At 43.6% G+C, this 15,969-nt stretch overlaps 1 protein-coding gene across 26 annotated transcripts in view; it reads right to left on the bottom strand.

Annotated features, from left to right (window-relative positions):
- Positions 1-556: 556 nt before the first annotated feature.
- Positions 557-15,969, bottom strand: part of MAP2 (microtubule associated protein 2) — a 99,824-nt gene continuing 84,411 nt past the window's right edge. For 21 of the 26 annotated variants that reach the window (XM_027887843.1, XM_027887853.1, XM_027887845.1 and 18 more), the window contains 4 exons: positions 7,541-7,633; positions 5,978-6,059; positions 5,382-5,494; positions 557-4,677 (listed from right to left, as the gene is read on the bottom strand). In XM_027887843.1, the coding sequence (XP_027743644.1) occupies positions 4,462-4,677; positions 5,382-5,494; positions 5,978-6,059; positions 7,541-7,633 (504 nt within the window). In that variant the 3' untranslated portion in view covers positions 557-4,461. The remainder of the gene's footprint in view (positions 4,678-5,381; positions 5,495-5,977; positions 6,060-7,540; positions 7,634-15,969) is intronic. The other 5 variants (XM_027887852.1, XM_027887859.1, XM_027887870.1 and 2 more) reach the window with 1 other exon arrangement.

Raw genomic sequence — 15,969 nt, 5'->3', positions numbered from 1 at the left:
TGTCACCCACAGCTGGGCTCTCCCCGGGCGGGGTGGGCACACTCCTTTCGGGCTGAGGGCACGCCGAGCGCAGGCAGCGGGAGCTGCTCCTTCGTGTGCTCGGTGCAGGGCGATGCCACACCTCACCCCCAGGCCGGGACCCCACGGTGAGGGACATGTACTCACTGAATCGATTTCGTTAGGAAAGACCTCTGAGATCATCGCGTCCAAGGTAACCGTGTCACCAAGTGCCACATCCAATCTTTCCATACACGCCTCCGGGGACAGTTACTCCACCACCTCCCCGGGCAGCCCATCCAATGTATAATTACCCTTTCCGTGAAGAAATACGCACACAGCAGGGAGACACTGCCCCGCAGAACAGGATGCCAGCCATAAAAACTGATTCTTCTGGCTAAAAGTAACAGGGATTAGCTGAGAAATACGGCAGGATCTGCCGTGCCTGCCCCTGGCCAGACCGACTCCGCGGTGCCAGCAGGTGCATGGAACCTTTCCCCAGGGCACAGTTGGATGCAGGAGGAGCTGTATCACAAACAGAGGAAACCCACATGTGCAATTAGATGACAAGCGATTTTATTTTGCAAAACAATCACTATACAGCAACAAATACAATTGCAAATTGGATTGAAAAACATGAACTACCTACCACCAGCCATTCAAGAAATGCCTCTTTTATGGTAACAGGCTCTAGAATTATCAGAAAAAACACAGGTTTGTAACAGCAGACCATATTCCTTGACATCCCAGCATACAGCATGTTTATTCGTTGGCTTTTTCTCTTTGCTAAAGTTGAAGTGCCTCTTATACACTCGACTTTTCTTAGTGTGAAACTACTTTTACCTTCCTGCAGTGTGAATTGCTGGAGTCGCAGAGGGAGTTGCTTTAGCAATCTGACTAGTGAGTGAACTCGACAGACACCTAGGCTAAAAACCTACCAGCATCAATTTTCATAGCAAATGTGATCTACTCTTCAAGGCATTTGCCTTTGAAGGGGCACGTGTACTTGGGTTTCAAACAGTATTTGATCCAGCACGGAAAAAAACTGCTCACGTGTGGTAGTCCACACAGGCTGCCTTTAGACTCCCTTTGGGTCATGTATTTAGGCAAACTTAGATGTGTGAGCAGCCACGATGAGGTTACTACTGTACTTTAGCAGAGCGCTGAATGGATAATTCCATTTACTGCTGTACAGTGAAAATACACATTGCCCTTGTGGGCTCACAATTTCCCTCATCAGGATTAGTTTTTCCTTTACTGTTGCTGGACAGAGGTTTGCTCAACTTTTAATTCTTGCAGCTTGTGGTTACATAGAAAGAGAACTCTGCAAATGAGGAAGAAGGACTCTTTCTTTTGTCATTACAGCTTGATGGATTATTAAATGTGGGGTGCTCCCCTAGCTACCAAAACGAGGTTTCACCATTCCTTTTGTCTGGATTACTTCTGCTTTGTTACAGAGTTGGGTCTCAGGCACCCAACAAACCTGCTGCCTCAACATGCCTGTGGAAAAGAAACACAGCAGATGCAGTTTCCAGGAAGCTGGCTCTATCTTCTTTAGTGGGCATTACATTATTTACAAACTGTTGTTTTTAAAACGAACACTCTTCTTGAGAAAGTTAAGATTAATATGAGCTTTTCCAGTGAACATCTAGAGTTATGTAACATAACTTGGTTTTTTATTATTTAACAGCACAAAACTCTTGATTTCTTTTCATCTAACTCCACAGCATTCTAGGATTCTTTCTATGGGAGAATGATGATGATTACAAAGGTCTTTGCTTAAATCAAGACAAGAAAGCTCATTTTAATGCATGAAATAAATGACTTGGTGTGTTACACCACTCTAACTTTGGACTCTCAGGTGGATTAACTAAGCTTAATTTTCTAGAGTATGTTGATTTTAAAAGCAGAATAAAAAAACTTGAGTCTTGGTCTATCGCTGTACTCGCGAGCTGGTGCTCAGCTTCAGAGAGCGGAGGGTTCAGTAGTACCATAGTTTCTCTCCCACGCTGGCAAAAGGCATAGAAAAAAACCACTGCAAGGCCAATTCATATCAACTGACAGTATGATCAGAGCAATATATAAATACTGTTGGTTTTCCTTTCTGTTCCTTTCTGAAAAAAACGGGAAGAGGCTTTTAATGCACCTTACTTGACACTGTTTCCATGGGAATTATTATGATCAGTCTAAGCGAAAGTATAACAAATACAAGGCAGAAATCAGAATCCTCCAGTTGCGCTTCACGTGGTTCTAAACTCACTGTCCTTCATATGAAACAACCGACTTACAAACAGCATTAGCGTGAAAAAGCTTTCTGCAGAGCTGAAATGCCATGTGTGGGGCTGTCAGAAGTTCATATTCAGTAAAAGTTTGAGAGATGTAACCACCCTGTTTTGTATTTGTACTGCTGTGGCAGCTTAGCCAAAATCCCCTTTTGGTCTACTGAATATTTACTGTGTGTTACGACCTGAATTTAATGATGGGGAATCCTGTGCTACTAATTATTAGAATCCTTTCCCACAGACATAAAAATCTTCCCTATGAGTCTCTTCAGACCAAAACCCAACACACACACGCACACACACAAATTAAGAAGGAAAAATAGATCAAAAGCTTCCAACACACAACATTAACCTAATACACGTATCCAGTATAGCTCAACTGGCAGTGCAAAGTTCAGTTAAGAGGTTTCAAAAGGAAAAGTTCAAACAATCTGCGAGAAATGTGAACTGGTCATTTCATAATATCTACTGTACACAGAGCACCAGCAGGTGATTATCTGCTGATGAGGATCACCTCCGTGCCACCTTCAGTGCTGGAGTTCTCTCAGGTAACTCCTCTAGATCTGCTGGTTACGTATCTCTGCCTTTTATCTTTTATGCACACTTTTCCTTATACTTTGTTGCAGCCAATACAATCCCACTTTGCTCAGATTTCAAGATGCCCTATTTATTGATGAATTGCTATGGCAACCCAGTCTAGGGAGCTCATTTCTGTTTATTCATACACTGTAATTTCCAGGCACCTCTGCTATGTTTATCACTGTTGTCTGAGTGCCTGAGTATTCATGTGACACATCACTAAAGGAGTGAAAACAACATCCTAATTTTTTTTCATTGTGTTTCAACTTTAGCAAAAGAAAAAAAAAAATCTAACATTCACTGTTACTATGGGAGTTAAAAAAAAAAAAAAAAAAGGAAAGAAAGAAATAAAAAAAGAAATTTGAACCAAACTATTGTGGATTTTGAAAAAAGCCAGAGTCCAAACTCAGCCATCTTTGGAGACCCTTTTACAAATGTTTGGACCCCCAAAAAATCATTCCTTTGTGAAGAAAGGAAGGAAAGGGGAGAGGGAAGGAATCCTTTTTCTAGCATCACAGAAGAGACTTGCATCTGGCACTAAAACAGGGTCACGGCTTTTAGTTGTTACAGAAAGCAACTTCATGCTAAAATTTTCATCTTTTTAAAATGTATTCTTATGAATAGGGAAAAAAAAACCCTGCTAACATCTACTTTTACATACCTAAAATTGCAACACCAAAGGGTGCAAGAGACACAGATACTGTGAATAAAGAAGTAGAATATTCAAGTATATGAGGAGGGCATATCACAAATGGCCACAGAGAAATATATATATCTATAATACTGTATCAAACAGACGGAAAGAATGTGAAACCAGTGCTGTGCACACAAATCTAGCCGCTTAACCAACTTTTCTAATCAGACTCGAGTCTGTTGGGGTGGAAGTGCTTGCTTTCAGCAGCTTTTTTACGTCACTTCCCCAAAGCACAATCCAAATGTTTCTAGCTACTGTTTTTAGTTATTAGTTAAATAATTTATTGGCTTTTCAGCTATACACTGACATAATTAACCAGGTCCAAGAAAATGTTAATAACTTAATTCAACTTTTGTTCTACTCATTTATACAAAATAACACATTTTTTTTTATTAAACTTGAATTTCTCTATATGCCCTTCCTTCTGGTAAGCAGACTGTTAATTTAACCTTTAATAACTTAAAATGGGCAACTTTTTTATTTCCCCATCTATCAACAGAACTGTGAAATGAGCAACTTGGGATATCAACAAGGCTCTTCAGATAGAGGTGGATGGCCTTCAGGCACATGAAAGGTAAAAATGCATTTTATCATAGTACAGTACTCCATGCAAGACAGAGCAGAGCAACAATAATTGTCCAATGTAACATACTGCTGTTGTATACCCATATAAAGCCAGTGTCTTCCTGTTGTAAATGGAGGTCAGGTCAATTTCTGCATCTATGGAAATATTATTTTCTTTTTCTTTTTTTTTTTTTTTTTTTTTTAACTGTATGGTAACTACAAGTCTTGGGATGTGACTTAGCTTTAGACATGGTAAAGAATGAATGTAACACCTGCTCTGAGCCCATTCCTGCCAAGAGCTCATGCCTAAATATTATTACTTCATACAACGCGAAATGAGCAAATTCATAAGCCCTGCTTGGCAAGGGCTGCCGTGACATCTTCAGCGAGGGTAGCAAGCTGGGGTGACTCAAGCAGGTTGATGCTTCCAGAGGATGAGACGTTGCTGAGTCTTCGTGGAGAAGCCACGCTGGACCTGCCTGGTGACTGTGTGATAATCTCAGCCCCGTGGTCGACACGGGCTTTAGCGTGCTCTCTGAAGTTCAGCTTCTGGCTGTCAATCTGCTCCAGGAAAGTAAAGAATTTCACATGTTATATATTCACCAAATTATCCTGTTAAGGATCATCACTTGGGCATCATTTTGTTTGCTTTTAAAAACTCTTACTCTAAGATGGTTGAAGCCTTGAATTATTCGAAGGATTATTCCTTCGAGTAATTCAAACTGATCATTTTTTCACCTTGTTTAATAGATACTGACTTACTATGTTACACTCTCTTACCATTTCTGTCTCTGATAGACACTTTTAATGAGCAATACCACTGTCCCAAGCTGTGAATTTCATTAACATTATATGTTTATAAAAAGCATTTACTTTGGAAACAAAACTGTGATTTGTTTTCAAAATCTGTACTTTCAAATGTTTGTGGGAGTGATCTTACTTTCAAGATCTGTGAAACTCCTGTTTCACGAAGCAATCCCAATCTCTGATCATACCTATGCTGTCCAACAGTCCCAAGCAAGGATGATCTTCAGGGGAAAAGTCAGTGCACAAACCACAGGACTTCAGACTCGCTGTCAGCTTAGACATAGATGTGGGATTGGTCATTCCAAATTTCAAAGGGAACAAACTGCCATGTGAATGTGCTTGAAGGAGGACAGACAGATGCTTCCTACTCGATTCAGAGCCGTAGCTGAATTCACAGCTCTGATTTCACCAGGCCAGGGGCACAGTGGAGGCGTTTTCTCTGATGGCTGTTCCCTTACCTTGACATTCCCACCACCAGGAACGTGGTGGGCATTTTCCAGTGAACCAACTTTAGCCTGAGCTTTTTCTTTGAAATCCAGTTTCACACTCTCAATTTTCACACGCCCACCTCCTACAATGGGAAAGGAAATACAGATTAAGAGGCTGCAATGGTGTGGGAGAAAGTGTGAATTGAAACACATGGGCGCACTCACGTTACTTCCCTTTTAGTTGAGATCTCGTGGTTTTGGAGAAGCACAGAATAATGCTCTGCATGCTCAGTCAAATATAAAATCTTCAACATACATTCAAATTGTAAGCACGTACTGCAGCCCCACTGATTTTCGTGGGATTTAAGTACATGCTTAAGTATTTTGCAGTCTGTATTCAATATTATGCCAAAGCAGCATCCGTTGGCATTAATTTTTATCACCTCTCTGGTTCTATAACTTTATGTCTTTATATATTTATTTGAGTAGTTAAGTGTATTTTTATCACCAAAGTGTATTTACTTTTTCTTGGACTGTAAAAGAAAGTGGTATCATCCATGACTTCTCCTTTGCATAACAAGATTAGGTCTTTCCTTTGTCCCATAACCCAGAAACTTCTACAATACCTGGCTTGTGGTGAATATTCTTGAGTGAGCCACACTTGGAAGTCACATGACTCAAGTCAATCTTCTTGGTTACAATTTGTACCTGCCAAAAGTGCACAAATGCACAAATTACAGGAATGAACAAAAAGCCAAGCCCTGCAGAGAAGGAGCCCAAGCCTCTACAAACCACTGGAAAAGGAGAAATGATTAGTAGAAAACAGATCATGCCACCAAGGAGGAAACACCTGGATTAATCAAGCAAGCTTCCCTCACACCTAGGGAGATGACAGAGCTGGGTTAAGCTCTACTATTAGCAAAACGAAGAGGAGGATAAAGCAGATCAGCTTGTGAGTTCTTCCTAAAATGTTTCTGAGCCTCCTCCTCTCAGGGTGGGTGCTCCAAAGCCCTGCACGCAGCAGGGCCCATCCCATTTGCTTCTGCTCTTGAACGTGCATCCTGGCAACCAGGATATTTTGGTGACTGTTTTTATCTCCACCATCTGTTTCATATTTTTCTGCATCTAACTATGTTATGCATTTCCTGTCAATCCACTCTGGAGAGCCTGATGAATGTACCCATGTGCCTCCTGCAGCTGTACCTGAGCAGGCTGGTGTTCAGCCAGCTGGCTCGGTGCTCGCCCGAGAGCAGTGGCACCTGCACCCTCCTCCTGGTGCTCCGTGCACTGCTGCCTTGCCACGGCTGCACTGAGCCCAGCTCGGGAACAGCCACGGGGCGACACTCCTGCCTCACTGCACTCCCCAGCAGCTCCCAGAGGCGGCCACAGCCACAGCGGCCGTGCTGGCAGCCTCGACAAGTCACAGCCCCTCCCGGCCAGGCCAGGAGCTGCAGGATGACTGCAACACCACGGCTTTGCTCACTACACCAGCAGGGACTTCAGCCAGCACTGGTGGCTGTACTGAACGTGGTTGGATCAGCTGTGCCCACACCAGCAGCTCTTCCATCTGAGCAGAGATCATTTCCAGCAGGACGGATGTAGCCACCTTAAGCTATTCCAGTGTGCCTGCTGGAATCAAGGAGTGTCTGGTCAAGCCCCCAGCAACCACAGTTTGTTATACTGCAGTAATGCTGTGGCATGAGCCCTCGGCACACTGGCTGATCACACTCTCTCTCTGAGCTTTCTTTCCTTACGTCTTGTTTTAATTCGTCCCCTCTGCTGGATGCATGTAACTGAAAGGTTAGCTGAGGAAGCCCAAATCAGAGGCTGGAGTCTCACTGTGAGCTGCACTCTCTTTCTGGAAATTACTTTCCTGGGCTGCTTCCATGAAGGGCACTGGATCTTTGGCTCACTGCACTTTCACTGCCAGCACCCTTGGGCATTTAAAGATAACCCTTCTTTTCTCCTTTCCCCTCCCTGTCCATGTCCTGGAAATGTGTTGTGCTCTGTGGAGAAATATCAGGAGGCCACCACTGATACACAAGGCTCACATGACTACCAGACCAGACTCACATGTGAAACAGCAGAGAGAAGGAAAACAGTGCTCAGAGGAAGGGAAACAGAGGGGTCTGGCTGTGTGAGACCACCACAGTAGAAATGTCTGTTCAGAGGGTGTCCATACTACTTACATTTCCTCCCCCTGCAGAATGTTTGATGTTATCTCTGGAACCACACCGGGACTGAATATCGCTAAAATCGATCTTCTTGTTTAAAATCCTAACCTAAAAGGAATCGGAGGTAACTTACTATATACCATACACACACTCAATTGGGGCGCAGGACGAGGGCCACTCTGTCTCCTCCTGTGTCTCTGTCTGACACTTGTATCGAATCGTGAAAAAGTAAACCATGACAATCTCCATGCTTAGTGTGTTCTCACAGCCCCTCTAAACACACTACGCTGCTCTTTTCCTGCCTCACAAAGGGCTGGTGAAACACAAACGGGAGAATTTTTATACTGGGAGACCAGAGATGTGGCTTTTCCCTGAAAAGCTTAAAGAGCTCCTTGCTTGCATGGACAGGGCACAGTCCCAGGACAGTTTGTCCTATGCTCTACTGAGTGATATTCAATGTTGCTGCTCAACTGGCCATATGGAGAAGCTGGAAACCCTCATCCGCAGACTCAGCATTTGATGCAGAAATCCAAGATCCAGCCAGCTCAGGCACGGGTTGAAATCCTGAGGTATTTCCACCTTCCTTCTGCCATATAGCCATAACAGCAGCTACATTCATATAACAGACCTCAGAGTGTTCTGTGAAAGGGGATCAACAAAATTAATTAAACTGAAGTCAGAGCTCTCTACCGCTCTCCCTCTTTACCATCACCAACAAAGGACAATGCAGAAAACATCATCATCTTGAAATCTACAGCTGCACTGCAGGCATATGACAGTGCCTGGAGGTGATCCCCTGTGAAGGGCAGGCCATGGTGTCCCGTGCTTGGCCCCATGGCAAAGCAGTTCCTCCGTCTGGCAGAACTCTGGTGCCACCAATGACTGTACTCCCAGGAATGAGGTGCAGCTACATGGCAGGTATCAGTCAGCAGGGACAACTGGCTGCACACCTGACTGACACCACTTTCAGATTCATTTCTGAGCAAGGGCAGGGGTTTGTGCTCACCACTATTAGGGGTTTTAGGTGTCTGAGAAGGTGTTTCTGGCCAAGGCTTCCCCTACCTTTTTTGCACCAGCGTGCCACCCGTGCAGCATGTTACTTCTGGGTTCTCTGGGTTAAATGTGAAATCTTTATTCAAATGTTACACTTGATTTAATCTTTAAGTATTGATATTCAATATGAACTTAGACCCTTTCCTCCACAGAAAGCCACAGAATTTTGGTCACTATTTTGCTAAATGGCACTTGTGAAGCCTTCACTGACATACTACTTAGCACAGTCCTGTTGGCTGCTGCTGTAGGTAAACCTACAGTGACCAACCACTACTGAGATAACAGAGAGGGAAAGGCACACTAGGGTTCCTTACTGCAGCTTCTTCTCACCACTCCAGGAACACAAGCAGCTGCTAAACAGCCAAAGCAGTAAGTGGGATAAAGCAGAACCCTGTGCAGTTTGGTGCTTCCTGACTTCATGTCCCCGAACTGCCCCAGGTTTCCTGATAAATCTGAGGCAAGTCACTCCCCTCTGTGCCTCACCTCTCCAAAGTAGGGAAAGACTATTTTCCCCCTTACAGGAATATTGGATTTTGCAGCTTTTGGCTCCTGCAGTGGGGAGAATGACACATTTAGGTAGCAAGTTGAATCCTCAGACGCTGAGCACCTGGAGTACACCCTTGACTAAAGCTCAATATACGCCCAAGATGAAATGTTCAGAGGGTCACACTCAGCAGCTAATGCAAAGAATTTCTTCAGAGCAAGCTCTTTCATGGGTCCCCCTTGGTACACACAACATAACTACTAAATCAAACCATTAGGATGTTAAGGGTTTTTTTTTTAACTTAAACTTTTTAGTTTAAAGCAAAAAGCTTGCTTTAACTGTTGGCCTGCTCAGCAATAATGGTGATGACAGCACCAGCAAACCCCACAACTGGTAGGTCTCTTTCAGGAGGCAAACTGACTTTTGTCTTTCTCCCTCCCATCTGCTTAATCCACGTGAAACATGAAAGCAAATGCCTTTGGAGTGTTATGCCTGTGCTTTCTCTCAATATACTGTTTAAAAATGTATCCCACCACTATACAAGACAGATGTCACATCAGTTACAGAAACACACATCAGATGTGCAGTCAGATCTGGCTCCCAGAGAGCTTCAGGCCAGACACAACTGGGCAAAACAGAAAGCATTCCTAGCACTTTCTGAGCACATCTCTCAGCAATGGATCAGCAGCACCTCTTAGCCATGGCCACAGGGATGCATTTGCTCTGAAAATGCTGACTTAGGGTCATGACAAGACCTCAGCACTGTGGACTGGGGGCCTGTAGCTTAAAATGGAACCAAAGAAAGGTGAAAAGTTGAGAGGGTGTCTTTGGTCAAGTGCCTAAAGGTTGATTTGCACCCAGGAATCTGACAGTTTATGAGTCTTGTGGCCCACGGACCTGGCTAGCAGAAATGTGAAGGACAAATCATCTCAATTATCCTCTCACTGGCTGGAACATACCCCTGTGCAGCAAGCAGGAAGCCCGTGTATCATTTATGTCCTGTGCTGAGGGCTGAAGTGAGCTGAGTGATGTGGACGTGTTGTGCTGGTCATCTGGCACAGGGAGGAACTGCATTGATCCAGGTTTTCCCTGATGATCTGTCTTTCCTGGAATACATCAATATTCCTGCACACATTTAAATCATGACTGCCCTCTGTAACTAAGCATTCTACAAATGAATAGAGCCTTGCTTCCTGTAGATGAAGCTTTTAAACTGCTTAATTCCTCAATCCTATATACTTCAGCAAGGCCTATCCCCTCTTGCCAGCAGCATCTCCCAAGCTTTCTCCCAGGTTTGCCTGACTGGGCGAACAGAAGCTAAGACACAACCAGCCAACTGTTTGTCTCTGTGGAGAGGGGCTGAGTTATCACTGCCTTTACCCCAACGACAGTGTTATGCTGAGTTCCCATTTCGTACCCACTCAGCAACCCAGTCACCATTGCTCCCCTGCCAACACTGGTTGAACTTGGCCGTCAAAGCTGCTGAGGAGTGCCAGCCAGTGTGACCCCAGGAGCTTTGTCTCCTCTGAGAAATCTGACTGTAAACAGAAGAGGGAGAGTACCAGGGAGGCACAGGGACTCTTTAGGTGAAAGAGAAAGTTTGGCTTGCAAACAAAGAATGTAAACTGACTGTGAATCATTTTAAGCCGGAATCTGGAGGGAAATTTGTAACTATCAGAGCAGGAAGACTCTGGAACTGCCTTCCCAAGGGAAACTTTTATGATGGCACTTGATGAAAGGAATTACATGATGCAGCTGCCTGCAACAGCGACAACACAAACAACATGACTCACCAGGAAGGTCTCCATGTTCTGAGTGTGATGTACCTCTTTGTGAGGGTGAAGGTGTGGTAAGGATATACATATAGGCACTTCAATTGTGCTGCAAGTTAAATGACAGATCAAGCCTGCTCACCATGCTCTCATTCAGAAAAGGGAACATTTCAGACTGTGGCAGAAACAGGACTGCTTTCCAATCACACTCACTAGACATCCCAACAAGATAATGTCCTGACAACAACTCTTGTTCTGACCTGCCAGTCTGAAATGGGTACCTACTCTTCTGATGTGATGCTGGTTTGTGCTGGTATGCTGGACACGGCCTGGAAGTCAGTATTTGGATCAAGACCAAGAGGAGGTTCCTCAGCATGTCTTAAGTGCATGAAATTAAACCACAGTGGAAAAATAAGGCCTTACAGACAATGCTGTGTTTATTCTATTATAAATATATATATTCTATATATATTATAACAAAAACATATTGCCCAAGAGAAAACTGGCTTCTGTGTGAAGCCCTGAAAGTGTGACAGACCTGCCCCCTTCTCTGTCCTCTGATGACTCCCCAGCAATGGTCCAGAACTGAAGCCCAGGGCAGACTGTGCACACAGTATTGCCTCACTGAGCCACGCTGCTTCTAGAGAGCCCCCAGCAGGACTGAGACACTGAGCTCCAACACCTCCTGTGCTGCTGGAATGCTGCCTGTCAGAGCTCTGGGCAATGCAGGGCATTTATGGGTAGCCTGTGAGGAAACCAAGTGTTTCTCTAAATGAGCCATACCTTGCTCTGCACTCAGCAGGTTAAACTATTAGTTTCCCACATACAGTGGCCCCAGCTGGCAATCAGAAGAGCCAGGGGCTGTGGTCCAAGGGCAACATCTACACCAGACCAGAGAGGATGCTTTTAGGTTAAGGTGGCTGCCTGAGGAGAAGACGACAGGATGGCAATATCTGTGAATCCCCCAGTTAGATACATGTCCCCCGTTAACAGAAAGTGGATTTGGAGTTCAAAGTCTCTATATACAACAGCTGGCAGTCCAGGGCGTGCTCGAGGTCCTCCTCTGTCAGTACTGCACTACTGGATTCCCAATAAGCAGAAATTTGTAGAAACACTAAGGGGAAGGCAGAGAAATGCCAGGGAGGATTTATTTCAGTTGTGCCCCACTGCTAAAGACGACATCAATGACTAAAAGCTGCTTATGCAAGAGAAGGAATTGTGTTCCATTGCTGCCTAGAATCACTCAGTTCAGCTGCTTTTCACAATGGAAGGAAAAGCCCCTAACTTATCAGAATCTGGGCAGAGAATCCATTAACAGCTTCCCTTCTATTGCATATTACATTGGTACACAACAAAACAAAGATATTTAAAGTACTAAAATTCTGATGCTGATGAAATTACAGGCTCTGAACATAATTTCCAAGAAGCTGATGATTTATGTACTCCCTGCCTTGCAATTAGGGCCTCTCAGAAGCTCTACCACAAACACTCTGCCTAAAGCATTTAAAAATACTCTAGCTTGACTCCACTTGCTGTTTGAACATGCTGTGACACTGGAAAAAGCTCCCAGACTTCCAGCAACTTATCAAAAAGGGCACGTTCCTTCTATTTACCCCAGCAATTTGACAGAGCTGTATCCCAGGAACTAGATATTATTTCAGTATTTGGTCTCCTGCTAACACAGGGATTGAGTGAGACAAGAATTTGTCTGGCACAGGAAGCAAGGTCAGGGTTAAAGCCTGATTAGAATCAAGAGGCAGTTCCAAATGCTTCCAAATCTATAAGCTGCCAAGGACAGATGATACAACACTCTTCATACTCCTGGCAGAGGCTACAGGTAGAGGAAAGGGAGGGGAAGAGTATTTAACTGGCCAAGCAAAGTCCTTGAAGAGGAAGACTGTGCCTCAGACTCTCCACACCTACAGACAGAGCTCATGATCGTGTCCAGCCTTTGCACTCCTGGAATTAGTGGATACACACGCCAAGTGAGGCTGCCAGCCCACAGACTACCGAAATTCAAAATAAAAGGCTTTGCTGGACATAGCACAGGCAAAATAGTGTACTGTAAAATAATGTATTATCATCCCTACCAATAAAGGGAGAAAAGGCCTGCAGAGAAACACTGAAAGGTTTTGCATAATTACGCTGAGAAGTACAAAGTGAAACGACCGTTTTCCACGCCGAAGAGTTTACAGTCAGTAAACAATCTCACTCCTCACTAAAGCTGAGGAGCTGGTAAAAAGAATGGTAAAAATTATTGAAGAAGGTTCCCACACACCAACTAAAAAAGATCCTGGGAGTGCAGTTAATTCAGCTAAAACAGAGGATCCTTGGTTTAGTACTCCCTTCAACAAAAAATAAACAAATAACAGATTTTGCTAAACTACAGAGTTTGATTCTTCAGTTTTAGACACAAGAGCCCCTACTCATCGAAAGAGTACTAACAGCTTCAAATATCAGCTGTTGAGCATTAGGTAGCACACGTTTCAAGTCCATTTCCTTATCTTTGAGAAGGGATGAGCTTTGAGCCACTATGGCTGGAATTTCTTCACTTCAGAATAATGGAGACAATCAGGTTGTTCGGTTCCAGTTCAAAAATACCTTGCATTCATCCTTCCTTCAGGCTGGCTTTCCTAACGCTCAGCAGATATGTCCCTTAGCATCTCTTATTGTTCAAATCCAAATCTCCAATATAAACCCCAAGGTTTCTATCCTTTTCTTTCCTGACCTTTCCCATCTAACAAAACAAACTTTTTTCTCACCTTTCTATGCAAGACAGAACACTATTATATGACAAAACAGCTCTGATCCAGACTACATGTCTGAACATTATTCCCCAAAGGGCAACCCTCCTCATTTTATTTCTCAAATCTAGACTAGTTAGAGCTCAGCTGAAAACACCTCCTTTGCTGAGCTCGCTGCTGGGATGACTCAGACTTTCACAGGAATTTACATCCTGGTAATTTCCATTTATTCTAGGAAAAAATACAGCTTCTCCCCTGGTTATTAATGAGAGAACAATGATCCACGGTATGTCATGGCTGAGATTTGACTCTTCTCACATGAGCCAGCTAAGAGTTGAAACTGGTGGCTTAAGATACCGACTGTAGTTGGTGGAAAGATATTGAATCGTCCAGGAAGTGGTACCTTCAATTCTAGCTGGACAGGCTGAACACACCTCATCTGACCAGCAGAAATCAGGGCACTGCTCCTCACTGACTTCAAAAGAGGGAGCAGCATCAGCACGTGGCTACTGCAGTCAGTGGGAGTTCTGCTGGTGACCAGAGCCCTGTGACCCTCCTGATTGTGGTTCACAGTTTGCCCTCAAGGGCACGTTTTGCAGATGGTTGAGGCAGAGCAGTGATGTTACTCTGCAACAGCCACAGAGAAACTGAATGTCAGATCTGAAACTTCCTGAAGCCTGGCAGCGATTGCTTCGTTTTTCTAAAATGTGAGTCAGGAAGAAGATCTAGGTTTTTAGCCAGAATAATTCAAGGCTTAACTACACAGACTGGACTCAGGTAAACCTTCTATTAAATGAGTGCAGTCTGAACACAGGAGCTGCAAGATGTTATTTCTGTCCAATGTACAAAAATCAGCCAAAATTCTGTATTTTGGAAACTTGAAAAATTACAGTTATGAGCTGTGACAGAGTTTTGAAGGTGTACCCGAAACTCCTAATTTCTCTTGGCATTTGCAGATCTGCAATTAATAAGATATGAATCAGTTTCTAATTTTCAGTCCAGAATAAATTCCTTCAAATGTCTTGCAAATCCCCAAAACTGGGAATGTGCAAAGGAAGGAAAAAAAAAAACAAACCAGACTGAGAGAGATAAATTTATTTTACAGTTTTGAACTGTTGACTTGACAAATGCACAAACTTATTTCAGTAAGTGCAGCCAACAGTGAGGAAACGATTTCCTCCCGGTCTCTCACTAGTTACAGACCATAACAACAGCCATGTTACACACTGTCCACACCTCTCTACAGCTGCCTCCTGTGCCTCTGGCTGGGGAGGGCACCAAGCTTGGCCCTCTCAGGGACATTCCCTTAACTTGGGCCAAAATGGTTTTGGCTCAACTGGGTTGTAAATTGTGGTGATGGGGTGGTGTGGGGGTTTTGAGGGAAAAACTCTCCTGCCATCCAAACTGATTTTGAAGCTAGCAAAAAATTGTGCAAAGACTACAACAGATACCCATCCAAACCTCCCCCTCTGCCCAGCTCTGAGATATCTTCTCTGTGCCAGTCTGTTTTATCATCTTATGCAGATGCCTGTTCTCCTTCCCGGAATTCTTGTGGCTTCTGAAAAGGGCCTACTGAATAGTGTTTGGTAGTTGATCAAACTTTCTGACCCATGACTAATTGCACTTTGTTTTCTACAGTTTAGAGAAGATGGTGAAGATCTTAATCTTTCTAAAAACCTTCAGAGAACGCTTAATTCTTCAACATGGCTTAGGTATTTCATTTTTCTCTGTCTCATCTTCTTAAAAAGTTCCTGGCTCTCACTGTAGCTAGTGACATTTTAAAGGTTATGCATGACATTCTACTACTCTGTGCAGCTTCATTCACTTTGATAAAGCTCTGCTACTTCTCATCCACTGAAGCTCTTGCCCATGGTTAAGATTTTACATATGTATTTTAGGAGTAAATGAAAAGAAATCAAGGTTGACCTTATCTTTGGTTGCTGGCCTCTGATGCTTTATAAATACTTGTCTTGTCAATAATGAGAAGACTCAATTAGTGGACTTTTGTATTCCAATGTGGTTCAAACTCCATTCATAGACAAAATTTCAAGAAGAGAAAGAAATCTAAACAACAAAAAACAAAACAACAACAAAAAAAAAACCCCAAACAAACAAAAACAAAACAAAACCAAACAAACAAAAAACCAAACCACCAACCGGTCCTGACATCTGAAACGGATTTCCAACCTCTTCCCCTGTGCTTCCCTTGGGCTGTCTGAGAAGTAACAGATGCAAATGGGTTACTTTTGAAAGCACAGCATTTCCTCCACAGCTGATGCAGTGTGAAAATCCATCTGAAGCCCAGCAGACATACCCATGAGCAAGTCACCTCTGAGCTCTGCCAAGAAGGATACATTTCATCATACTCTACTATAAAGAGAAAACCAGACA

This window comes from Empidonax traillii, unplaced genomic scaffold, assembly GCF_003031625.1.
Source record: "Empidonax traillii isolate 1590-97213 ecotype Southwest subspecies unplaced genomic scaffold, ASM303162v1 scaffold223:size1722714, whole genome shotgun sequence".
Classification (NCBI taxonomy): domain Eukaryota; kingdom Metazoa; phylum Chordata; class Aves; order Passeriformes; family Tyrannidae; genus Empidonax; species Empidonax traillii.
Note: the sequence above shows the minus strand (reverse complement) of the source record. Positions and strands in the feature narration are given on the sequence as shown.